This window comes from Leucoraja erinacea, chromosome 35 (genome assembly GCF_028641065.1).
Source record: "Leucoraja erinacea ecotype New England chromosome 35, Leri_hhj_1, whole genome shotgun sequence".
NCBI lineage: Eukaryota > Metazoa > Chordata > Chondrichthyes > Rajiformes > Rajidae > Leucoraja > Leucoraja erinaceus.
Window position 1 is genome coordinate 13,614,366 of NC_073411.1, and position 27,311 is coordinate 13,641,676.

Sequence of the window (27,311 nt, forward strand, 5' to 3'; positions counted from 1 at the left end):
TGTCTCTTTATTTCTGAATATGCAATGAGTTGTCTTTTAATATAAAATAATCAATAAATGCAGCAAAATATCTCTCCTGAATAGCAAGTTTAGCCTGATCTTTGCCAATTTCCATTGACTTATCCATTCACATGCTGTTATTTCATTTGTATTTTATTTATTTGGGCTGAGACCACAGGATTTATGTTGTTCCCTTTCAAATATACTTTCCCCACAACAAAACTGCTGCTAATTAAGCAAGTGAGAAAATAAATAGAATTCTCACATCTTGATGAGATTATGTTAACCTATATATAGAAATGCAACACAATTAAACTCTCATGCTTTCCAGAACAGAAAAAAATAGAAAATATTCACCAGTTCTAGCCATTTATGTCACAGTTGAAATAGAATAACAGACTTAACATTTAGTCAGTGATAGCCATTTGGCACAAAGGATAATTCCCGTATGTGCCATGTGTGCCTAATACTGTGACCCAGCATTTTAATTGAATGTCATTTGGGATCAGAGGAGATTTGCAAGGCTAACAAATGCAGTGATCATAAGGCGTTTAGTATTTAGATATCTTTACAGCCTAGGATTTACAGTATTAAATTCATTGTCGCTTTCCACCCCTTAGCATAGAGGATAAATTCCAGACACTGGAAAATAATGTATGAATGGGGAGAGAGGAAGCAAGCATTCTCTTTATGGTTTACTATAATATAGTCATACAGCACGGAAACAGGCCCTCCCTTCAGCCTGACACGCGTCTACACTCGTCCCACCTGCCTAAGTATGGCCCATATCTCTCTGATCCTTTCCTAACCATGTACCTGTCCAACTGCCTTTTAAATGTTGTTTATAGCACTTTTATCAACTACCTCCCCTGGCAGCTCGTTCCACTTACCCACCACCCTCTGTGTGAAAAGTCACCCCTTGGGTTCCTATTAAATCTTCACCCTCTCACCTTAAACCTATGTCCTCAAGTTCTTGATTTCCCCTTGTCTCATTAAAGCACTCACCCTATCTAGTCCCCTCGTCTTACACACCTCTATAAGATCACCCCTCGTCCTCCTGCGCTCCATGGAATAAAGTCCTAGCCTGCCCAACCTCTCCCTGTAGCTCAGTCCCTCGAGTCCTGGCATCATCCTTGGAAATCTTCACTGCACTCTTTCCAGCTTAAGGGCATCCACCGTCTGATATAATTAAGTAAAAATATCAAAAAGATCGATTTGTATTAGCACCAACAGATAGTGCTCTCAGGGTTATTTCACTAGCCTTTCTGTGGAATAGAAATATTTGGACAGCATGGTGGCACAGTGGTAGAGTTTTATATATTCTATGTTTTGTGTTATTCTGTAGATTGGCAAACCTCTTAGAAATGTAGAAGGTGGTTTATGGTATGAACTGCAGTTTGTTGAATTTGCCTTCGAGCTCTCACTGCCAGTAAAGTTATGGGGAGCAAATGAAATTCTTATTAAATATTCAAGTGAGTTGTGTAAAAGACTTGGCAACAATACTGAAGTTTTGTTTTCTTTCAAAATGGCAATAGATTTGAACTGTATAAGAATAAAATGAAGAACATATTAATGAACTTGCAAGTGTGTTAGTATGGCCTCCAATTGTCCCCACCAGCTAAATAATTGCACAAATGATTATTATTTGAGATCCACTGGAGCTCAGTTACTGAGATTTTTATTGGATCTTTTACAGCCAAAGCTTCTACATAAAGTTGTGGAATGCCTGGAAGCAATAGACTTTGTCACCATCACCCTTTCCAAGGGAGATTCCAAGTTCATGGTAAGTAATATTTCTCCAGTTGCTGCAATGAGAAAACAATAAACAAAAGCAGAATTTTATTTTTTTGTCAGTCTGGAATTGTCTCCCTTTCACCCATTGTATTAAAATCACAAATAAAATGATGGAAGAGTGGATTTTAGACGACTTCATCAAATATGTATATACTAACATCCTAGTCATAAACATATTCCTGTGGTGGCACGGTGGCGCAGCGGTAGAGTTGCTGCCTTACCGCGCTTGCAGCACCAGAGTCCCGGGTTCGATCCCGACTATGGGTGCTGTCTGTACGGAGTTTGTACTTTCTCCCCGTGACCGCGAGTGTTTTCTCCGAGATCTCCGGTTTCCTCCCACACTCCAAAGACGTACAGGTTTGTAGGTTAATTGGCTTGGTTTTGTATACTTGGTATAAGTGTCCCTAGTGTGTGTAGGCTTGTGTTAATGTGCGGGGATCGCTGGTCGGTGCGGACACGGTGAGCCGAAGGGCCTGTTGCTGCACTGTATCTCTAAACTAAACTGCATGGAAGCAGGCCCTTCAGCCCACCTTGTCATATTGAGCTAGTCCCATTTGCCTGTGTTTGTCCCATAGCCCTCTAAACCGTTCCTATCTATCTTCTCCAAATGTCTTTGAAAAGTCATAATCATATCCACTTCCATAGCTTCCTCTGGTTCTTTCCAGATATGGACTACACTGAGTGAAAACAATTCTCCTGAATTCCCTCATAAATCTCTTCCTTATGACATAGGCTTAGATTCATCAGGATCTTAAAGTTATGCCGTCTAGTTTTAGATTCCTCGACTCTGAAATAGATTGTGAGCGTTCACATTCTCCATGCCTCTCAGGATCTTGTACATCTTAATAAGGTCACCCCTCGGCCTCCTATGCTCCAAAGAAAAAAGTCCTTGCCTATCTAACCTCTCCATGTAATTCAAACCTGCAAACCCAGGCAACATCCAGATGAATCTCCGCTGCACCCTTTCCAGCCGAATGATATTTTCATTTAGCTGGGTGACCAGAACTCCATATTGTACTCCATTCAGTATTCAGTACTGGATAGTTTTGGGCCATTGCTTTGATGACAAATTAGACTGTCTGTGGAACTGATGCGCTATAATACTGAGAACTAATTCTGCACTCTGTATCTTCCCCTTTGCTCTATCTATTGTAGAAACATAGAAAATAGGTGCAGGAGTAGGCCATTCGGCCCTTCGAGCCTGCACCGCCATTCAATATGATCATGGCTGATCATCCAACTCAGTATCCTGTACCTGCTTTCTCTCCATACCCCCTGATCCCTTTAGCCGCAAGGGCCACATCTAACTCCCTCTTATATATAGCCAATGAACTGGCCTCAACTACATTCTGTGGCAGAGACTTCCACAGATTCACCACTCTCTGTGTAAAAAATGTTTTTCTCATCTCAGTCCTAAAAGATTTCCCCTTTATCCTTAAACTGTGACCCCTTGTTCTGGATTTCCCCAACATCGGGAACAATCTTCCTGCATCTAGCCTGTCCAACCTCTTAAGAATTTTGTAATTTTCTATAAGATCCCCCCTCAATCTTCTAAATTCTAGTGAGTACAAGCCGAGTCTATCCAGTCTTTCTTCATATGAACGTCCTGACATCCCAGGAATCAGTCTGGTGAACCTTCTCTGTACTTGAGTTGTACTTGAGTTTAACTTGATTGTATTTATTTATATCCAGTATTACCTGATCTGATTAGATAGCATGCAAAACAAAGCTTTCCACTGTACCTCAGTACAGGTGACAAACATGTTAAATGCATCGATACTATTCACTTCACCCACTCCCTGGAGCAGGGAGTTGCACATTTTCACCACTCTTTTGATATAACAATTTCTTTGGAATGTTCTAATTTCTTGGTAATTGAATCATGATAGCTTCTGGTAATACTGTTTCCTGTTTTCCTAAATCTACTCTATCAAAACGATTTTCAATTGCCGTTTCAAAACAAGGTCCCTTAAAACAAACGGGTTGAGCTTGAGTTATTGCTAATCAATATGAACCTCTACAAAGGAATGTAAGAGGATGCACTTTGGGTTTCATCCAGATCTTTGAAATTAAGTCAGTAATGTTTATCTTAAATTGCTTCCTGTGGGTAAACTGACACCTTCATTTTATCATTTCAGTCTTTGCTATTCTTTTAAACTTGAAGCACCTGATCTGCGGAAGGTTTTGAACTTTTAATCACATGTTTTCCCTCTGCTTTTGAAGTATTCTGACAAGTGTGGCGAGCTTTCTGTAGGAGTGGCAGACCACTGCTGGTTTACACTTCAGAAGTCTGTTCATTGATCTTGGTTTAAGATCATCATGAAAGACACTGTGGTGTCTGTTCACCTGCAACTCTCGTGGCTTTTGAAAACACGAGTTAATTGACTTTCCTCGTAAAGAGGTGTGAAGTACAATTTGATATATAAATATCAAAATTAATTTTGGTGTTGAATTACAAGCACAATAACGGTGTCTCCCAAACAAAGATCTTATTCTCTCTTGTCAAGATGTGAAGCGATTTTGTTGATTGTGACACGGCTCAGATTGCTGTAACAGGCTACAGAATGAAGTCGGCAGAGTTTGTGGCAATGACACATCTCTCCCTGATGAGCGCAATGTGTTCTGTGGTGATTTTGAACAGTAGATCAATGGGCTGATGTTGACTGCACCAACAGCCTCGGGTGTATCTCTACACACAGTCACCATCACACACATCAGATCGGTCTTTCTGAGATTGGAAACCCCTGGAAACTGACTGGCAAGGAAGGAGACTTGTCTGTGTCCTCAGAACCTGTACGGACTAGCTGGCAGGAGCATCCGCTGACATATTTAACTTCGTCCTACTCCAAACTGAGATTCCCACCTGATTGAAGAAGACCGTTATCCTCTTGGTGACAAGGTAGCGTGCCTTAGTGACTACTGCCCAGTGGATCTGACATCCATCATCAATCAGCATGTGCTTCAAGAGGCCGGTCATGGTGCACATCGTCATCAGACTCCCAGACAGCCTTGATCCACTGCCACAACAAGTCAATACACAATAGGTGCAGGAGTAGGCCATTCGGCCCTTCGAGCCAGCACCGCCATTCAATGTGATCATGGCTGATCATCCCCAATCAGTACCCCGTTCCTGCCTTCTCCCCATATCCGCTGACTCCGCTAGTTTTAAGAGTCCTATCTAGCTCTCTCTTGAAAGCATCCAGAGAACCTGCCTCCACCACCCTCTGAGGCAGAGACCTTGGCAGATGACATCTCCATGGCCCCACCCTCGTCCCCAGAACATCAGGATAACAAGGACATTGATGTAGATGTGACTCTATTCACTATGGCTCCACATTCAATGCCATAATTCCAACCAAACTCAAGTCCAGACTCCTGGACTAGGGCTCAGTGCAGCCCTCTGCAACTGGATCCTTGACTTCCTGATCCAGAGACTGCAATGAGCAAGGATAGGCAACAAAACATCCTCCACAATTCTCAACACCAATGCCCCAAATGGATGCATTCTCATCCCCTTACTTTCCTCCGTAAACTCTCAAGACTGTGTGGCCAAATTCAACTCGGACTCCGTTTATACATTTGGAGATGACAGCGCCATGCTGAGCTAGATCGCGACCAATGATGAAACAGAGAGCTTAGTAGCGTCACGTCAAGACAACAACCACTCCCTCAGTGACAGCAAATTACAAGAGTTGGTCAATAACTTCAGGAAGTGGGGTGGTGTACACGCCCCAGTCTACATCAGTGGGGACGGTCAGAAGCTTCAGGTTTGCTCGGTGTAAATATCACTCACGGCATGTAACACCTACTTTCCCAGCACGGCCAAGAAAGTACACCAACACCTCTACTTCCTCAGAAAGGGGCAGCGTTAGAGTTGCTGCCTCACAGCGAATGCACGCTGGAGACCCGGGTTCGATCTTGACTACGGCTGTTGTTTGTACGGAGTTTGTACGTTCTCCCCGTGACCTGCGTGGGTTTTCTTTGAGATCTTCGGTTTCTTCCCACACTACAAAGACGTACAGGTTTGTAGTTTAATTGGTTTGGTAAATGTAAAAATTGTCCCTAGTGGGTGTAGGATAGTGTTAATATGTGGGGATCGCTGGTCGACGTGGACCCGGTGGGCTGAAAGGGCCTGTTTCCACGCCATATCTCGAAACTAAACTTAAAAAAAATTGATATGTCTCCAATAACTCTTACCAATTTCTACTGATACTCCAATATAATGTGATGTGTTGGAATGTATCACAGGTTGATGTGGCAATTGTTTGGTCCATCACAAAAGTAGCAGAGTTGTGAAAGCAGCAGGTCCAAACTTTAAATGTGATGCATTCATTAGCCATTTGAGTTACTTCTGTTAACTCTTTCTGCTTTCAGTTTTGTATTCAGCTTGCTTTTAATTCTGCTACTTCTCATTCACTCCATATGTTCTATCATGGTTTGAATCTATTTCACAGTACCTTTTTGAAGGCCTTATAATCAATTCCTGTTTTTAATAGAGTTGTGGTTCAGAACTTTTACAGTTCTGCTGGAGGTTCAACTTTTATAATTAGTGGTTTTTCTTTATTGGGATGCGTCGCAGCTTGGTTTGGGGACAGCTTCATCCAAGACTGCAAGAAATGGCAGAGAATTGTGGACGCAGCCCAGACCATCACACAAACCAACCTCCAGCATACCACAAACCAAGGCCACCAGCATAATCAAGGATGAGTTGCACCTCTCTTCTCCCCTCTCCCATCAAGCAAGAGCTACAGAAGTGTGAAAACACACACCCCCACATTCAGCGAGTTTCTTCCCAGCTGTTACCAGGCAACTGAACCACCCTACTGGATAATTAAACAACTGGGATTCTTGAAACTTTAGACAACACAGTGGTGCAGCAGTAGAGTTGGTGCCTTACAGCGCCAGATCCCCAGCTGGATCCCAACCACAGGTGCTGTCTGTATGGAGTTTGTACATTCTCCCTGTGACCACATGGGTTTTCTCCGAGCACTCCGATTTCCGCCTACATTCCAAAGATATAGAGGTTTTCAAGTTAATAGACTTGCCCCTAGTGGGTAGGATACAAAACTGGGTAACATGGAACTTGGTGCTTGGGTTTGCACATTGGTTTGCACAGACTCGGTGGGCACAAGTGCTTGGTTCCATGCTGTATCTCTAAAATAAACTAAATTCTAATGTGATGTTTATATTCAACTAAACTCTTTATAATTTCTTGGGAACTTTACTTTCAAAAAGAAAAGAAATCTCTCTGAAAGGAGAAACAAAGTCAACCTGTATGGGTAGGAACGGTTTAAACTGAAGACAGACACTCAGCGGGACAGGCAGCATCTCTGGAGAGAAGGGATGGGTGCCATTTTGGGTTGAGACCCTTTTTCAGACTGATTAGATTCAGTCTAAAGAAGGTTCTCGACCCGAAACATCACCCATTCCTTCTCTCCAGAGATGCTGCCTGTCCCGCTGAGTTGCATTTTGTGTCTAACAAAGTCAATATTTCAGGTTAAGACCAATCACCTAGTTACATTAATTCTTTGCTCTGACCACAAGGCTGATGGCCTGATTAATCTTTCCAGCATCTTCGGTTTATCTCAGATTTGGCATGTTCCTACGGCAGCTGAGGAAACACAATCTGCCATAGGCAATGATGGTCCAATTCTATACTGTCATCGTAGAGTCTGTCCTCACCTTCTCCATCATGGTCCGGATTGGCTCAGCCACCAAGCACGACATCCAGAGGCTGCAGCGAATAGTCCGATCCGCGGAGAAGGTTATTGGCAGCAACCTTCCCTCCGTTGATGAACCATACACTGCAAGGGCCAGGAAGCGAGGGGGTAAGATTGTCTCTGCCCCTCACACCCTGGCCACAAACTCTTTGAATCACTTCCCTCTGGAAGGCGACTCCGGACTGTCAAAGCCGTCACCGCCAGACATAAAAGCAGGTAGTAGCTCTACTCAATAACCAAAGGTCTAGCCTCCATTTGCTCTGGTATTTTATTTCATTCACATGTTTAAACTAAAATGTCTATTCTTAATGTTTTAATGTTTTATGTTTTGTTCTTAGTTGTTTACTGTATGTCGTGTTGTTACTTGTGAATGGAGCACGAAGGCAAATTCCTTGTATGTGTACATACTTGGCCAATAAACTTCCTTCATTCATTCATTAGTTCATTAATTAATTAATTCATTCATCTGCGGTGTTTTGCTTTTGAAAAGGTTTGAAATTCATGTTGCTGGCAAGCCCAAAGGCACGAGTTGATTTATGGAGAACTTGAAAAATAATATCTACCTGGCCGTCTGCTCCTGTAAAAAAACGTTTGTTTTTTTATTATTGAAGTGGGTGGGGTGAAGATCAATGAAAACTAAATGATCAGTACAGCTGCTGACATGCCTGAAGCTATGGCTGCACTCCCATTAAAACCTTTTGGTTTTATGCCATATGCATTGCCTTCCATAATGTTTGGGACAAAGACCCGTCATTTATTTATTTGATCTGTGCTCCACAATTTGAGATTTGCAATAGAAAAAAATCACATGTGGTTAAAGTGCACATTGTCAGATTTTAATTAAGGCCATTTTTATACATTTTGGTTTCACCATGTAGAAATCACAGCTGTGTTTATACATAATCCCCCCATTTCAGGGCACCATAATGTTTGGGACACAGCAATGTCCTGTAAATGAAACTAGTCATGTTTAGTATTTTGGTGCAAATCCTTTGCATGCAATGACTGCTTGAAGTCTGCGATGCATGGACATCAACATTTGCTGGGTGACTTCTCTGGTACGGCTCTGCCAAACCTGTATTGCAGCCATCTTTAGCTTATGCTTGATTTGGGGGCTAGTCCCCTTCAGTTTTCTCTTCATCATATACATAGAAACGTAGAAAATAGGTGCAGGAGTAGAGGCCATTCAACCCTTCGAGCCTGCACCGCCATTCAATATGATCATGGCTAATCATCCAACTCAGTATCCTGTACCTGCCTTCTCTCCATACCCCCTGATCCCTTTAGCCACAAGTGCCACATCCAACTCAAAATTCAGATCGGGTGATTGACTTCACCATTCAAGAATTGACCGTTTTTTAGCTTTGAAAAACTCCTTTGTTGCTTTAGCAGTTTGTTTGGGATCATTGTCTTACTGTAGAATGAACCGCCGGCCAATGAGTTTTTAGGCATTTGTTTGAACTTGAGCAGATAGGACGTGTCTATACACTTCAGAATTCATTATGCTACTACCATCAGCAGTTGTATCATCAATGAAGATAAGTGAGCCAGTACCTTCAGTAGCCATACATACCCAGGCCATAACACCCCCACCACTGTGTTTCACAGATGAGGTGGTAATCTCTCCCTGCACTGGAGACCCGACCTTTTCTCGTCGGGTCTCAGGTGTCGTTGAGGCCGCAACGAGGAGCGGCCTCCAACGGGAAGAAGCCGGGGACTCTGGTGCCGACTCACCGTTGCCGTCGCGGAGCTGGCCGAGACCGGAGCGGGTGGAGCGGTGGAGGAGCGCTGCTGCTGCTGCTGCTGCTGCTGCCGATGCCGCTGCTACTGCGGGTCTGCGGACGGCTCGGACGACCCCGCGCGGCTCCCTGGAGGGAGACCGCTTTTCGGGCTGCTGCGGCGGCGAATTCTCCCGCCCGTGTTGCGGGGTCGAAGAGCTCCTGGAGCGGGGCCTGACACTATTGCCCCGCGCGGCTGGAACGGCCGCGGGACTTTGCGGGCGCACACCGGGGGCTCCAACATCAGGACCCGGTGTGCGACCTCGCACCACCCGGCGTGGCTTCAATGGCCGCGGGACAATCGCCATCGCCAGCCGGGGGCTTTGACTTTGACTGTGACATCGGGGGTGGGAGAGTGCAGTGGAGAGATAAGTTTTTTTTGGCCTTCCATCACAGTTATGTGATGGATGTTTATGTTAAATGTAATTGTGTTGTGTCTGGGGTCTATTTGTGTGTAATGTATGGCTGCAGAAACGGCATTTCGTTTGGACCCCAGGGGTCCAAATGACAATTAAATTGACTCTTAAATTGACTCTTGACTCTTGACTCTTGATGCTTTGGATCTTGAGCAGTTCATTCTCTCCTCTATACTTTGCTCTTGCCATCATTCTGATACAAGTTAATCTTCATCTCATCTGCCCACAAGACCTTTTTCCCGAACTGGGGTTGCTATTTTAAGTACTTCTTGGCAAACTGTAACCTGGCCATCCTATTTTTGCATCTAACCAGTGGTTTGCATCTTGCAGTGTAGCCTCTGTATTTCTGTTCATGAAGTCTTCTGCGGACAGTGGTCATTGACAAATCCACACCTGACTCCTGAAGAGTGTTTCTGATCTGTCGGACAGGTGTTTGGGGACTTTTCTTTATTATAGAGAGAATTCTTCTGTCATCAGCTGTAGAGGTCTTCCTTGGCCTGCCAGTCCCTTTGTGATTAGTAAGCTCACCAGTGCTCTTTGTTCTTAATGATGTTCCAAACAGTTGATTTTGGTAAGCCTAAGGTTTGGCTGATGTCTCTAACAATTTTACTCTCATAATGGATTATTTGACTTTCATTGGCACAACTTTGGTCCTCACGTTGATAAACAGCAATAAAAGTTTCCAAAGGTGATGGAAAGACTGGAGGAAAGACTAGTGATGAGAGCTCTCTTATACCTGTATTAAGAAGGCAATTAAACACACCTGAGCAATACAATGAAGCCATCAAACATTATGGTGCCCTGAAGAGGGGGGAATATGTATAAACACAGCTGTAATTTCTACACGGTGAAACCAAAATGTATAAAAATGGCATTTAATCAAATCTGACAATGTGCTTTTAACCACATGTGATTTATTTCTATCACAAATATCAAATTGTGGAATACGGAGGCAAATAAATAAATGATGGGTCTTTGTCCCAAACATTATGGAAGGCACTGTATGCTGGATGTAGTTCATGTAATTATGCAATTTAATTACAGGGCTGTTTACTTTAAATTGGTTTTAAATGGCGTTAAAAGAGAGGACATTTGCATAAATATTGTGAGTGTTTATGTGAGGGTTGTGGCTGTTACAAAATGTACTTTGAGGTCTGCCAATGATGATAGTTGGGATTATAATAAACCCGCTTAATGACCGCAGTCAGCACGTGAAGAAAGAAACAATTATTCTGATTTATATTATCTCCTTTAGGTTCTTGTGATGTTCCTTCAACAGCATAGAAATCATTTGTTCTCATCCTCTGTCTCGGCCTGAAATGTCACTTATCCATGTTCTCCAGCACTCAGTGTCCTTTAGTGTATTAACCAGCATCTGCAGTTCTTTGTTAGGGCATAAAGTCCTATGGGCTGCACAGTGGACGTGAATGCAGTCCTGAGTAACGTGCCTTACTCACCTTTACCTAACACGAGCGAGTACTGATAATGTCATAGCACAGCAGCAGCCTCAATATCCATGTCCCCATTGTACCCATCCATGCTAATCTCAGTTATCCACATTAAGTCCGTAACCTTCTCTGCCTTGGTGAATCAGGTGTTTGTCTCTTGATGCTTCCTAAATATTTGTGTGTGTGCGCGTGTCTGTGCGTGTGTGTACGCGTGTCTGCGTGTATACCTTCCCCATCTCTAGAACAACATATTTCAGACTGCACCAATCCTCTGTAACGAAAATTCCCCCTCACATTGGTGTGACGTCTGTATGGTCGTGAGTAGTCGCCCAAAGAGTCGTACCTTTTTCTGGTCGCCGCTGGATTTTCAACATATTGAAAATTTTCAGCGACCTGCTGTGCGACTATGACGGGTGCCGGCAGTCGGCGAATAAAACGCATAAGTTGGACAAGTCCATAAGCATACTACAACCCTGTAGGTATGCACGCCTGTAGCAGTGATGAAGAAATGAGATTTGAGAACTACATACCATGAAGAAGGATAAGAAGGCCTTTCACAACAGAAAAAAGAATTGCAGGATGTGGTCTCTCCAAACCCTGTGAATGGTATGCTCTGTAGGAAGCAGGAGACTTCTAGCTAATTGTCTGCAGGTCTCATTTTGGCCTGATAATTGATTTAATTGTTACTTTGAACTCAGTAGCTACTTCATGAAAGTACAGGTTTAATGAAACGCAATGCTTGCAGCTGTAATTTACAGAGTCGATGAAAAATTTTGTACAAATTGTTAAAGGTAGTTTTACATGCATTGACGTTATTTTCGAAGTACCTGAATACAAAGGTGTCAGCTGTAATTGATTTAATGTTGTACATGTAACTGCCCCAAACCAATTTCATTTAGTATCTCAGAACAGAAAGACGTTTTTTATTCCTTTAATCATTTTAAGCTTTTAACGTATTGGTTAAAAATGTAAAATTCCATCAAAGTTTTCAAATCTCCATGTTAATATCCTTCAGAGCAGTAATAAAACGGTGGAGTTCAAAATACTTGACCTCGTTGTAAGGAGCTGAATGGTGCTGGTCTGGCCCCACACCTAGAATTGTCAGTGGCGCAGTAGTGGAACCGCTGCCTCACAGCTCAGAGACCCAAGTTTGACCCTGACCATGGGTGCTGTCTGTGCAGAGTTTCTACGTTCTCCCAGTGACTGCTTGGGTTTCCTCCCACATTCCAAAGACGTGCGGGTTTGTAGGTTAATTGGCCCCAGTGTGTAGGATGCAAACGTGGGATAACGTAGAACTAGTGTACGGAAATAGACACAAGCTGCTGGAGTAACTCAGCGGGACAGGCAGGAGAGAAGGAATGGGTGACCCTTCTTCAGACTGATGCAGAAGTGCAGTGTAGTTGTTCAGACTAGTGTATGGAAGATGGATGGTCGGAGTGGACTCAGTGGGCCAAAGGTCTGACACTAATCTACCGGAGAAGAGAACTAATCTCACTTGCATTCTGTACCAGTACAATACAATACAATACAATATTTATTACTTGTCATTTGAACCTCAGCGAGGCTCAAACGAAATTCCGTTTCCACAGCCATACAAACAAAGATAATTTCCTACAGACATACACACAATTCAATTTACAGAAACATCCATCACAATGAACCCACTGTGATGGAAGGCAAAGTCTTTTCTCTCCCCTGTTCTCCATTATTCTCCCGATGTCGAAGCCCGAGGCGGGCGATGGTGAGTCCCATGGCCATTTTAGGCCGCGCCGGGCGATGTACGGCCCTGCTCCGGGTCGTTCCATCCCGCGACACGGGCGGGAGAAGTCGCGTTGCGGGAGCTCCGGAAAGCGGTCTCCATGCGGACCCGCGAGCTCCCGATGTCCCAGTCCACCTGGAGCCTCCAAGCTACGTGGTCGGGCCGCAGCAGCGAGTCACCACCGCTCCCCACAGCCCCACGATGGTAAGTCCGCAGCTCCGCAGGCTCCGTGACTGGAGCCCCCAGGTCGTTCAGGCTGGAGGCCGCTCCATGGTGCTAGGCCCCAACGACATGAAGAGATTTAAAAATGTTTCCCCCTTCCCCCCCCCGCCCCCCACATATACACATTTAAAAACACTATTAAAAAACACAAACAACTACATTTAACTAGACAAAAAAAAAAAGACAGACAGACTGTAGGGGCCACTACAACAGGTGAGTCACACCGCCATCCAAATAAACCGTTGAACAGTGAAGTCTGAGTGATGACCAGGTTTCACCGATGCAGTGCTGACACTGTCACCCAGACAGGCTCAGACAGAAGATAAGGTGGGCAGCAGAGATTTGGCTCAACATTTGTTCTCTGATATTTAAAAACACAAAATTCTTAAAAATAACTAAAACATTAAAAAAAAAACCTAATCTTTCTCTCCCCGTTCAAACTCATCAAAGTCTTTAGAATCTCAGATCTAAATTGTGTCTTAGTGTCGATACTGCTGTAGATTGGAAGGTAGTGATGAATTTGCTGCTATATATTAGTCAATATGTTTTGGAATTCTGCAATGGCAAATTCAGTCCAAAACTTACTAAAATGTGCCAGTAATATTTAGCCCAATCATTTAAGCGATGGATCCACCAGAATCACAGCGATCCAGACCACATTTATCTGGTGGAGAAAAGGAATTTCGTTGTCTAAATGCATTTCGTTGTCTCTGTACTGTACACTGACAATGACAATTAAATTGAATCTGAATCTGAATGGGTGACGCTTCGGGTCGAGACCTTCTTCAGAATGAGGGTCGGGGGAGAGGGAAAATAGGGATATGAAAAGTGTTCCTTTTTCCGCGCTGTGTCTCTAAACTACACTAAACTAAAAGAAAGTGACCAAGTAGCTAGCCTGCCATTTTTGGCTTCACGTTTCTGGCAACTTGTTCGATATGTTTTTTGCTGAAATGAAAAATTTGCAAAACCCTGAAATAAAATGATTTGTGGAATTTAATCATGCCCATACACTGTCACTTTTTAATTACAACCTATTTCTCAGCGGAAAGAGCCATTGACCACTTTTTGTAATAAAAGTGGATGCTGGCCGGGTGGTATAGATTGTGGTGAATTGTAACTGCGCTAAATTGAATACAGTGTTATTAGTGGTGAGGCAGGCAGCTGCTGCCTGTTGGTCTGTTTAGAATGAACTATTATCAGATAGTTGTGCATCTTTGAAGTGCTGGTTGAGACTTGGCCTGAAGCTTTGATAGTGGAGGCATCGATCAGGCATTAGTCTGTTTTACTACCTTGTCTGAATATTGATTGCCCGTTGAATCTCTGCTTTCTCTGCTTCCTTGCTTACCTGCTGGCACAGCCGGCCCAAGAAGTCTTTTTGTGACAGCTGCTTTGGAGACACAGGAAGTATTATTAAGTTTTAAACAACAGAGCCATTGTAAACTTCATTTGGCTCAGACCGACCTTCCCTTACTGTGGTCTTACAGTATATTCTGTAACCATAATATCCTGATTTGACCTATGTTTCCAGACCCTTGCTGTGACAATAAATGGCCCCCACTTGCGCAATTTTCTTCGGCGACTGCCGGCACCCGTCATAGGTCGCCAAAAATTGTCAAAATGTCGACATGTCGCGGGGTGACGCCTGTATGTATGGTTGTGAGCAGTCGCCCAAAGAGTCGTACCTTTTTCTGGCCGCTGTAGGATTTTCAACATTTTGAAATTTTCGGCGACCTGCTGCTACTATGACGGGGGTGGTCGGTGAGATTGCCACACACTAAAGGCAAATCTCCAGTCTATTTAATGTGTTGCCTTTAATGATGAGGATCAAAGAATCCCTGAACTACTTGGCCCATTGATCATTACAGGGTGACAACCACTACACACCTCAGTTTGCAACTCACCATTTCATAATGGATATCATAAAGGCTTTTTAACCTCCTCACATCAAGAGTAACTGGCAGCATGCGTTTCTCAAAAGAGTCCGTTTTGTGATAGACTGAACCCATAGGATGGCCACAGCTCCACATAGAACCACATGGTACATCTGAACGACTACCTGAACTAAAAATCATAGCCTCAAACACATTGCTCCTTTGTGAGAATGGCATAGAGTCTTTGCTCACAGATGATTCTTAGCAGATCAGCCCTCGTTGTGTGCACTTTGTAAGCAACTCTTGGTCGATGATTATTGGTGTTCAACTACATTGCCAACAACATTGCATTGGTGAAGTAATAGGTGTCCTATTCCTTCTCTCCAGAGACGCTGCCTGCTCCGCTGACTTACTCCAGCTTCTTGTGTCTATCTTCGCTGTAAACCAGCATCTGCAGTTCCTTCTTCTCATTCTATTTATAATTTGTATTTGCATAACACTAATGGCCCTGTCCCACAGTACGAGTTCATTTCCAAGAGCTCTCCCGAGTTAAAAAAAATCAAACTCGTGGTAAGCACGGAGAATGAACGTAGCGGGTACGTCGGAGCTCGGGGACGTCTCTTAGCGGCTCGTAACACTAACGGCAGGCACTCGGGAAGACTCGCTAATGGCAGGTAAGCTCAGGAAGACCCGTGAACATTTTTCAACGTTGAAAAATGTCCACGAGAGCCCCGAGTACCGACGAGCGGCCATTACAGTAAATCTCCGAGTTCGAATCAGGGCAAACTCGGGAGAGAGCTCTTGGAATGAACTCTTACCGTGGGACAGGGCCGTTAAATTGTCAGTAATAAATCCCGAGGAAGATGGATAAGGTCCATCAGACGACATGAATGAATTTGGTGAAGCTGACACAGGCGGCCTTTAATGAAGGAGCCATGTACAAGCAGCTGCTTGTAGATGCACTATTCTATGCTCAGTGTACATTGAGGAGGATTGCATATCTGTGGTTAGTAATAAAACCAGGTTGGATTATACTTAAGTAAAACATTTCTTCAGCGTGTAAGTTATGAACAATGTCACTAACAGCATTGGCGTTGCAGTTTTAGAAAGTCGGCAGCTCAATCTCCCTCCTGGGATGAATAAAGTTCTATCGTATTGTAAAAGTTCTCCTGTAATGAACTGCAGAAAATAGATTAGATATTTTCACTTGCAACTATTTTTCTAAAAGTAGGATTGCAGATTGTTTCATAATGCTCATGGTCGGTTAGAACTTATGAACAGTACACCCATGTGTCGGAGGGAGATGCAGATATTGGTTTAGATGGAAGATAGACACAAAAAGCTGGAGTAACTCAGCGGGACAGGCAGCATCTCTGGAGAGAAGGAATGGGTGATGTTTCGGGACATTTGTGTCTAACAGTACACCCATGATCCTTTTCTTTCTGAATGAACAAAAATACTTTGGATTCAACACTTTTTGCCTCTCAAATGAAATTGCTCCTGTCAGGAACAGTTTGTTGTGCCCGGATGGAGCGTTGTGCATGGATTTTCCAGGAGCTAGCTCTCAGGCATAACACACACTGGTCGAAACGTCACCTATTCTTTCCCTCGTTGCTGCCTCACCCACTGAGTTACTCCAGCATCTTGTGGCTACCTTTGCTCGTAAGGAGGTTGTATGTTCTCTCCGTGACCTGCGTAGGTCTTCTCTTGGTGTTCTGGTATCCTCCCACATTCCAAAGACGTGCAGGTTTGTAGGTTAATTGGCTTGGCATAATTGGAAATTATCTCTAGTGTGTGTGGAATAGTGTGAGTGTGCGGGGATCGCTGGTCGGCGCGGACTCGGTGGGCCGAAGGACCTGTGATTTAAAGTGTATTAAATATCGACACGTGCCTGCCTGTTCTACCATAACGTTTATAGTCTCTTGCAACTTATCACTATTGTCTTTACATTTCACAATATTGCCACAAATCATCCCAAGAATTGTTTTTAAGTGAAACAAAATTTGAAGACGCCAATCTTTAGAGGACAGAATGTTACTTGTTTAATGATACATAAATTAGTGTTATGTTACTGTTTTGAGCAAGTTTAAACTATTCCCCACTTGGTGTTTGGCAAAAACGGAGTTGTTTAAAGATGATGTGGCTTGTGGTGGGAGTGGAATATTTAATCAATCTGTATCATCCAGCTCATCAAGACAATCCCTTTCACAAAGATAAGCACACAGTGCTGGAGTAACACAACAGGTCAGGCAGCATCTCTGAAGAACATGGATAAGTGACGTTTTCTTCACATCCGAAACATCACCCGTTCATGTTCTCCAGAGATGCTCCCTGACCCGCTGAGTTACTCCAGCACTTTGTGCTTATCTTTGGTATAACCCAGCATCAGCGGTTCCTTTACATTACATCCTTTCGTTGAAGGGTTTTGGCCCTATTTCTATTTCCTTCGCTGCATAGATGCTGCTGCACCCGCTGAGTTTCTCCAGCATTTTTGTGTACACTGATCTGTTCTGCATTCATGCCTTCTATATTCTGTTGTGCTGAAGCAAAGTAAGAATTTAATTGTCCTATCTAGGACACATGGCAATAAACAATGCATTTCGTTGTCTCTGTACTGTACACTGACAATGACAATTAAAATTGAATCTCAAACTCTTGAATCTTGATCACCAAATCGTGCAATCAATGAAAAATATTGGCCTGTTCACACTGTTGGTTTAATCTGTAAGAATGATAGTTCTTCAACTTGTTAACATACTGCACACAATGTACTAGTACAATTAAATCCTTGTTTCCTTTTCATTGCAAATATACCCAAAATAAGTCTCTCTGGTTTTTTTTTTTTTGCCCGACTGTTCAGGAATTGATTTTTTACTTGTGCTGCTTGTTTTACTGACAATTGCTACAGATTGGTGAATTGTTAACTCTCTCTTTCCCTGCCTTTTTTGAACAGGGTGTCTGCCGATTACCAGAAGAGAGTGATGGCACTGAGTATCCATTCAGGAGAATTGACATCAGGTGAGTTAATGAAATAATGATGAATCAAAATGCTCTATCCATCGAGTATTGGACCAGCAGGCAGAAGATGGGTGGCACCAGTTAAAAAGTAAAGGAACCAGGAACTTTAATTAAACTCACACTAAAGTGTCTGCAATTAATTAAAAACATTAAGATCAAGAAAACATAGAAACATAGAAACATAGAAAATAGGTGCAGGAGTAGGCCATTCGGCCCTTCGAGCCTGCACCGCCATTCAATATGATCATGGCTGATCATCCAACTCGGTATCCCATTCCTGCCTTCTCTCCATACCCCCTGATCCCTTTAGCCACAAGGGCCATATCTATCTCCCTCTTAAATATAGCCAATGAACTGTGGCCTCAACTACCTTCTGCGGCAGAGAATTCCAGAGATTCACCACTCTCTGTGTGAAAAAGGTTTTCCTCATCTCGGTCCTAAAATATTCCCCCTTATCCTTAAACTGTGACCCCTTGTTCTGGACTTCACCAACATCGGGAATAATCTTCCTGCATCTAGCCTGTCCAACCCCTTAAGAATTTTGTAAGATTTCTATAAGATCCCCCCCTCAATCTTCTAAATTCTAGCGAGTACAAGCCGAGTCTATCCAGTCTTTCTTCAATAGTAGATAAACTGTAGATAAACTATAGATTAAGTTAAAGAGAAAAGGGTAGTATGGTGGAGCAGTGGTAGAGTTGTTGCCTTACAGTGCTTGCAGCTCCGTGTGCTGTTTGTAGGTAGTTTGTACGTTCTCCCCGTGACCCACGTGGGTTTTCTCTAAGATCTTTGTTTCCTCCCACACTCCAAAGATGTACAGGTTTGTAGGTTAATTGGCTTGGTGTAACCTTGCTGTCTCCTCCCCTTCTCAGCTCTCCCTCAGCCCTTGGGCTCCTCCTCTTCCTTTTTCCTTTCTTCTCCCCACCCTACATCAGTCTGAAGAAGGGTTTTGACCCGAAACGTTGCCTATTTCCTTGCTCCATGGATGCTGCTGCACCCGCTGGGTTTCTCCAGCACCTTTGTCTACCTGGTATAAATGTAAATTGTTTCTTGTGTGGGTAGGATAGTGTTAATGTGCGGGGATCACTGGTCGGTGCAGACTCGGTGGGCCGAAGGGCCTGTGTCCGCGCTGTATCTAAACTAAAACTAAAGTAATATCGATTTTAACCTTGGAATAAAAATAAAGATGATTGAGAAGTCAGCAGTTCAGTCAGCATCTGTGGAGAGGAATAGCCGATGAACAAGTGGATTGCTAAATTGCACATGAGATTAAAACATTAAAAAATGATTTTGGTTTAGTGCATAACTGTAAAAATTAACAATATATGCCGAAATCTAACTCTTTGTTGGCTGTTTCAGGAAGAAAGGATGTTAGTCTTCAATTGGTTTTATCTCGATGGTCATTGGGAGCCCTTTGTTGCTTCCAACAATAGTGGTCGTGATAGCTAGCTTTGCCATTGCCTTTATGTACTTGTATTCATGTATATTTAAAAGGGATATTCCAAATGGCACTATTTCAGAAATTGGGCAAGTGAACACGATCCCCAACGCGAATGAGTTGAGGAATGAACCATCTCCATTGTTCAGTAGCTTATGGTCCTTTGGCTAAAGGTTGATAACTGTGGACGTTTCACCTGCAGGCTCATTCCAAAGGATCAGTATTTCTGTGGCGTGCTTTATTTCACCGGAAGTGATCTTTTTAACAAGAACATGAGGACCCAGGCCCTGGAAAAAGGCTTCACATTGAATGAGTACACTATTCGTCCATTGGGAGTGACAGGTAGGAGCTGAATCCTTTTGGAAGCATAGAGACACAAGAAACTGCAGGTGCTGGAATCATGAGCAAAGCATAAAGTGCTGGAGGAACTCTTATTTTTATTTAGCGAATGCAAAGTCCTTTAGCCAAGCAGTTGCCTCTTGATCTGCTGTATGAAGGGTGACAAGTCCTCCTTTGAGTCTTTGTTGAGGGCATGCTTCAATGATGTGTTGCATTGTTTGCTGCTCTCCACAAGCACACCGTGGGGTTGGACTGCTGCCCCATTTGTGAAGGCTGGCCAAGCAGGGGCCATGTCCAGTCCTGAATCTATTCAGCGTCGTCCATTGCTTCCTTGGGAGATTGGTGCCAGGGACCGGTAGGGTGGGGTCTGACACCAGATGTTTATTTGGGACGTCCTTGGACTCCCATTCCTTTTTCCAAGCTGATTGGATGGTGAAATCAGCTGGTAGTGGGTTCTTCCAAATTGGTCGTCTAGATGGAAGTCGAGCAGTGGGTGGGTTGAAGATGTCCATGTGAATTGGCTGGTGAGGGGAGTTTTTGGTCTTTTGGAGCATCCTTTGAGTGAGGACTACTCGCCGGATGTGTGGAGGGGCTATGTTGGATAGGACAGGGAGCCAGGGGAGTGGTGTTGAGTGGATTGTTCCGGTGATGATCCTCATTGTTGAGTTCAGTTGAGTGTCCACATGGTGTGTGTGGGATGACCTGGACCAAACAGGGGCACAATATTCGGCTGAAGAAAATGCAAGGGCTAGTGCTGAAATGCGCAGTGTCCCCACTTTGAGCCAGCAAGCTTTCTGAGGAGATTGTTTCTGGACTTCACCTTAGCTGCTGTTCTTTTGAGATGTTCCTTGAAGGATAGGGTCCTGTCAAGGGTCACTCCGAGGTAGGTTGGAGTGGGGGCATACTTCAGTTTGGTCCTGCTCAGATAGATGTTTGGTTCTCTTGTGGCTTCTGCATTATGGAGGTGGAACACACTGGAGACCGTTTTTTCTGGGCTTGGTTTTAGGCGCCAGGTTTTGCAGTACTTGTCCAGTTTAGCAAGGTCTTTAGCATGACTCTTATTACTTTATTATAACTATTTTGCAGAATGTGCAAAGTTTTAAACTTATCATTTATTCTCATATAACACTCCAAACCATAAAGGAATTGTAGCCAATATTACCAATGCTGGTGAGCGATATGGGAACAAGAGCGTGCTTAAAATATTGCGGCTAAAATCACTGAATAGCTGACAAAATTATGTGGTCTCAATGCTGGCATTGGTGAGAAGCAGATTATCATAATGTGCCAACGCCAAGCTTCATCTGCAAGTGAAAAAAGATCAACAAACATCAAAGATGGACACAAAATGCTTTAATAACTCAGAGGAACAGGCAGCATTTCTGGATGGATGGAATGGGAGATGATTCGGGTCAAGACCCTTCTTCAGATGTCAGCGTCTGAAGAAGTGTCTCAACCTGAAACGTCACCCACTCCTTCTCTCCAGAGATGTTCCCTGACCTGCTGAGTTAGTCCAGCTATATGTGCCCAACGTTATCGCTAAGAAAATCAAGGGATATGGAAAGAAAGCATTTGGATGATCAGCCATGATCGTATTGAAAAACGTACAACTCTTTGGGCGACTACTCATGTCATGTGTCGACATGTTGCGGGGTGATGCCCGTATGTCTGTGAGTAAGTAGTCACCCAAAGAGTCTTCCCTGTGTTTGGTCGCCTCTGGATTTTCAACATTTTGAGACATTTTGGTGAACTGCACACAATACTCCAGGTGCTCCTGATGCTGTAAACTCCTTGTGTGGAGGAAATTGATAACAATCTGGAGAGAGTAAAGTTGGATATGATTGGTGTGTGGTTGATGGTCAGTATGGAGTCAGTGGGCCGAAGGGCCTGTTTCAGTTCTGTATTTCTCTTTGACTACAATAGTTTATGAAGTTGGGAGTAGAGGATGAGAGGCATATGTCAAGCAGGAGAACTTGGTTGAAAAACACGTTTGTTATAGATTTGATACCACGTATGTTAGACAACATTTAAAGATGTTGGTTTCAATAAAATACTTTTTTTTAATATTTCTCTTCTCAAAGAAACCTTAGAGAGAATTCAATAAACTTCTGTAGTGTGGTATGATATGTTTTTGATTGTGGTGTGAAAATAGCTCTCCAATCTCACCGAGTTATATCTATTTTTATGGTTTGGGTCACCCATACTAAGAGAAATGCAATTTAAATAATTTAGTTCTGGGTGGTAAGAAAGGGATGCTTCCACAGATGGTCATTGATGGGAGAGATTCTAAATTATAAGTGGTAAATACATTGAAAACTGAAAGGTCTGTTTCATTGTGAAGTTACATGTGTGGGAAGAAGGTTTCTATGCCAAACTGACCGCTTTCTGATGTGAAATTAGTGTGTTAGGCTGCCCTAGACTGCATGGGATGCAAATGAATGTCTGGCACCAGACCTACCGGTGAGGTTTTCAAATCCCTTGTACAACATAAGCTGTGGAGAAAAACACAAAATGCTGGAAGTCAGTTGGTCGAACAGCATCTGGGGGGGAATCGACAGACTAAAGGACCTGTCCCACATGCGTTTTTTTTTATTTTTTTGGCGACTGCCGGCACCCGTCATAGTCGCAGCAGGTCGCTGAAGATTTTCAAAAATGTTGAAAATCCAGAGGCGACCAGAGAAAGGTACGACTCTTTGGGCGACTACTCACGACCATACAGGCGTTACCCCGCGACATGTCGACACGTGATGCCTGTACAGCGGGTGAGGCGGCATCATGCAATCCTTGCATCTCACCTCCTGAGTTTCTCCTGCATTTTTGTCTACCATCGATTTTTCCAGCATCTGCAGTTCTTTCAAGGTGCGTGGTTGTGCCGGGGGCTTTGCGCAGGATACGGTACGGTCAGAGCTCGCCGCCTGTCGGGCCGGATGATTACGGGTTAGGGGTAGCATTTGGCCCGGGGGCCACAGGTTGCCGACCTCTGCTCTACACGTTGTACAGACAGCACCTGAGGGAAGGATCAAAGCAAGGTCTCTGATGCTGTAAGATGGCAACTCTAGTGCCATGCAGTTTTCTTGCACACTGATGTATTGAGTGAAATGGTTGTTGCATCATTGACATTGTGCTGTGTTGACGGCAGGAATCCCTGGCGAGCCACTACCAGTGGAGAGTGAAAGCGACATCTTTGAATACATTGAATGGCGATACAAGGAACCGAAAGAACGAAGTGAGTGATTGCGTGCCACCTGACAACCACGCACAGTCACCTCACAGAACACGCCGGGGTTTAGTGGGAGCGAGAATGTGCTGAATCTTGACAAGTAAAGAACCAAGTGAAATATTCCAGAAGGAATTCTCAATAACTTTATTCAAGACCTGGGTTTTGGCTAGCATGTTATGTATTTATAGAGATCAACTTTTGTACAAGGTCCCATGCAGTAATATCAATAAAGCACAATTAGGGATTTGCGGTGTAGTATTTAATCATGAATGAAAAATAATAAATATAAATATTCACATCATGTTTGTAAAACGAGTGGAGCAGAAGGGAAGTACTGGTCAGATAACATCATAGAAACATATAAAATAGGTACAGAAAGAGGCCCTTCGAGCCAGCACCGCCATTCATTGTGATCATGGCTGATCGGCCCCTATCAATAACCCGTGCCTGCCTTCTCCCCATATCCATTGACTCCACCAGCCCCTAGAGCTCTATCTAACTCTCTTAAATCCATCCAGTGACTTGGCCTCCACTGCCCTCTGTGGCCCATTCCATAAATTCACAACATCAAACTATGCAAACCACTGCAACATTCACAGTTAGACCATCTCCAAACTTAACTCAACATCACTGATAATTTCCAATCAATCCCCTTTAATTATTTTGATAAATGAGTACAGTATATAGATTGTTTACTTAGTTGATCATTGCAAAGACAATAAATATTAGTGTCCCATTCTCCGCTTGGCTTGTACGCGGAATACTTCCACAAAAGATTTGCAAGAGGTCAACTTTGTGGTGGCAATGTGGGCCATCGTACCTCTGGCTAACGTGGATACTCTGAGTCGTACAGAGCTCCCACCTGGCTGTATGCAGCCATGTTGAGTCAGAGGGTGGTGAACTACATTGCCTCGGAAGGCTGTGGAGGCCAAGTCAATGGATATGTTTAAGGCAGAGATGGATAGAGTCTTGATTAGTACGGGTGTCGGGGGTAATGGAGAGAAGGCAGGAGAATGGGGTTAGGAGGGAGAGATAGATCAGCCGTCATGGAATGGCGAAGTAGACTTGATGGGCCGAATGGCCTAATGTTGCTCCTCTCACGTATGAACTCATGTCTGTCTCACAAGTTAGAGTGATAGAGTCATCACTTTGGCCCAACGTACCCATGCCGACTAAGATGCCTCATCTAGGGGGATCTTGGCCGGCATAGGCAATTTGACCCATGCCGACCTGCCTGCTTTTGGCCCATATCCCTCTAAACCAGTGTCACCTTGCCACATTTGGCTCAGATTCCTCTACATCCAGCTGTCCAAGTTATGATGCTTTAGGTCACCTGCAACAGTGCTTGGAGCATAACTTCTCTATCCATGGCATGAGCACCATTCAGCTGCTGTGTCTCGCTCTGTGAGCCTCAACTGTTTCTGGCATGTGTGGGAAGGAACTTGCGCGTGCTGGTTTAAACCGAAGATGGACACAAAATGCCGGAGTAACTCAGCGGGACGGGCAGCATCTCTGGAGAGAAGGAATGGGTGACGTTTCGGGTCGAGACCCTTCTTCAGACTGTTGATAGAACCTAGATTTTTGAAGAAGGGTTTTATTTCCAGAAACTTGAGACGTTGTTTTGATTTGAGTTAAACTATGTGACGTATACTATGAGCCCAGTTCTCTAAAAATTATGAAATATTACCCGAAATTTGGCAAATGCTTGTTTTACTAATCGAGTGCATGCATCAGTATTTTGAGGTTGCATGTAAGTGATGGCTGTGTGATTCTTCTTTCAGTTTGTCAGATCTTTAGGTTGTCTACTCTGTTGGTGGGTGGTGGGGGGTGGGGGGGGGACATGAACTATATATTACGGCTTTGAGAGGAAACATTCATTAGATTGAATGGAGGTTAGACTGCAGGTATTGTAATCTGGAGCAAAAAACAAACTGCACCAATCTCTTCACCCCCCCCCCCCCCCCCCCCCCCCGCTCTCCCTCAATGTCAGTAAAATAGGCAATAGACAATAGGTGCAGGAGCAGGCTATTTGGCCCTTCGAGCCAGCACCACCATTCAATGTGATCATGGCTGATCATCCCCAATCAGTACCCCGTTCCTGCCTTCTCCCCATATCCCCTGACTCCGCTATCTTTAAGAGCCCTATCTAGCTCTCCCTTGAAAGCATCCAGAGAACCTGCCTCCACCGCTCTCTGAGGGAGAGAATTCCACAGACTAACCACTCTCTGTGAGAAAAAGTGTTTCCTCGTCTCCGTTTTAAATGGCTTACTCCTTATTCTTAATGAAGTGGGGTGGCTATATCAACGGTGCTGAAGCGGTGATGGTTGATAGCGTCAGGTTCCTCGGTATAAATCCCGCCAACAAATGATCCTCATCCAGACACCTTGAAGCTGCAGCCAGGAAGGCAGGCCAATGCCTTTAGCCTTGGAAGGCTAAGGAAGTTCGGCATGCCACCTCTCCCTCCTACTAATTTCTACAGATGCACCATAGAAGGCATCTAGTCAAGATGCAGGTAGACAAAAATGCTGGAGAAACTCAGCGGGTGAGGCAGCATCTATCAGGATGCAGCACAGCTTTGCCCAACACTGCACTGAACTGCAGACAGTTGCGAATCATGTAGACCTCCCCCGACTCTCAGTCTGAAGAAGGGTCTCGATCCAAAGAAGGATCTCAACCCGAAACATCACCCATTCCTTCTCTCCAGAGATGCTGGCTGTCCCACCGAGTTACTCCAGCATTTTGAGTCTAGTACTAACTTTTATTCTTGTATTTTATACTTGTCTTATTTTATTTTAGCATGTTTTTATTTTCTATTCTTTTTAGTGACTGTTTGTAATTGCTTTTGATTGCTCTTTAATGCTTTGTGTAAAGCACTTTGAATTGCCTTGTTGTTGAAATGTGTTATATAAATAAACTTGCCTGCTATCTTCGGTGTAAACCAGCATCTACAGTTCTTTCTTACACATAGGCCAGCCCCTGTTAACTCCATCTATACTTCCAGTTGATCTCTCAGTCTACCTTGTTTTGGCCCTTGCACTTTTCATGTATCTGCAGTTCCTCTGTTGCTGTTACACTATTCTCCACTCTGTTTATTTTCTCTGTTGCACTACCTGAGGTACTCATGTCTGCCGTGAATCGCTTGGATAGCACACATCAATGTCTCTTGCTACACACAAGAATTAACAAACACCAATATTCTTGTGAGTGACACACATTCTAGATCGGGTTGAGAGCTGCTTACTTATGGTAATAAAATATGAGTGGTGAAAAGTGCTCCTCTCCCAACTTATAAATTGAGTAGCTTATGTTCCATTTTAAGGACAGTATCACTAATAACTTTGTGCTACAAACTTCACAAATTATGTTCAACTCACAACCTTTTATCCTTTGATGTAAGTGCTGGCGTTTGTGGACAGAAACTTTATTTTTCTTTTTGCAATCATTTGCAGAGGTATAAGAAGAAAGAACTGCTTGGTTGACTTTACTGTTGTGTGTGTAATAGTGTGCATTCTCTTTCACTATACTTTATAATATATGTTCCCTTTCAGCTAATAAAATATTAATCTGAATTGACATTGGAAGAAGTTGTATCAAATTTAATTTCACATTGGTCATGCAAAATTCTATTTAATGTAGAAAATAATATGAACATCTGCAGTTCCAGATACAAACATATCACATTTAGAAATTTGAACACTCCACACAACTGCTTAAAAAAATGAATTTTCATTTTTGTGCCATTTCAAGTGATTTTGTTTATTTGATCTTTTTGATTGATTTGAAATATTTTAAGTTTATAAATTATTAGAGTGTTAGATTATTAAATTGTTAAATAGCTTGAAATGCAGAAATAGTTACATAGTTTTGAAAAATAATAATACAAAATCAATTGATTTAACAAAAGATAGCATTTGTATATCGTTACAAATTGATACAGTAACTGAGCAGTGTATCCTGTAGCTGCGGAAAGCTAGACTGTACGAAAGATATTTTTGGACAGGCTATGTTTGGAGTATTACATGGTAGTTTGGTCACCCTATTACAGGAAGGATGTGGAGGCTTTGGAGAGGGTGCAGAAGATGGTTTGAGGGGAGAAATATATACAATTTTGAGAGGCATCGATAGAGTATTCAGGCAGAACCTTTTTCCCAGGGTAGTCACGGCTTTACGGCCAACGAGATGTGTGACAACTTTACCACAATCCACCACAGTCCCCAAGAATCTCTGCGTAGGAAGGAACTGCAGATGCTGGTTTAAACCGAAGATAGACACAAAATGCTGGAGTAACTCA

General features: G+C 43.4%; 1 protein-coding gene across 1 annotated transcript in view; it reads left to right on the top strand.

Annotated features, from left to right (window-relative positions):
* polb (polymerase (DNA directed), beta) overlaps positions 1 to 25,958 on the top strand; it is a 41,208-nt gene extending 15,250 nt beyond the window's left edge. Inside the window, exons 11-14 of the mRNA XM_055662402.1 lie at positions 1,697 to 1,783; positions 17,962 to 18,026; positions 19,664 to 19,803; positions 22,940 to 25,958. Of these exons, the coding sequence (XP_055518377.1) occupies positions 1,697 to 1,783; positions 17,962 to 18,026; positions 19,664 to 19,803; positions 22,940 to 23,034 (387 nt within the window). The 3' untranslated portion in view covers positions 23,035 to 25,958. The remainder of the gene's footprint in view (positions 1 to 1,696; positions 1,784 to 17,961; positions 18,027 to 19,663; positions 19,804 to 22,939) is intronic.
* The last annotated feature ends 1,353 nt before the right edge of the window (positions 25,959 to 27,311 follow it).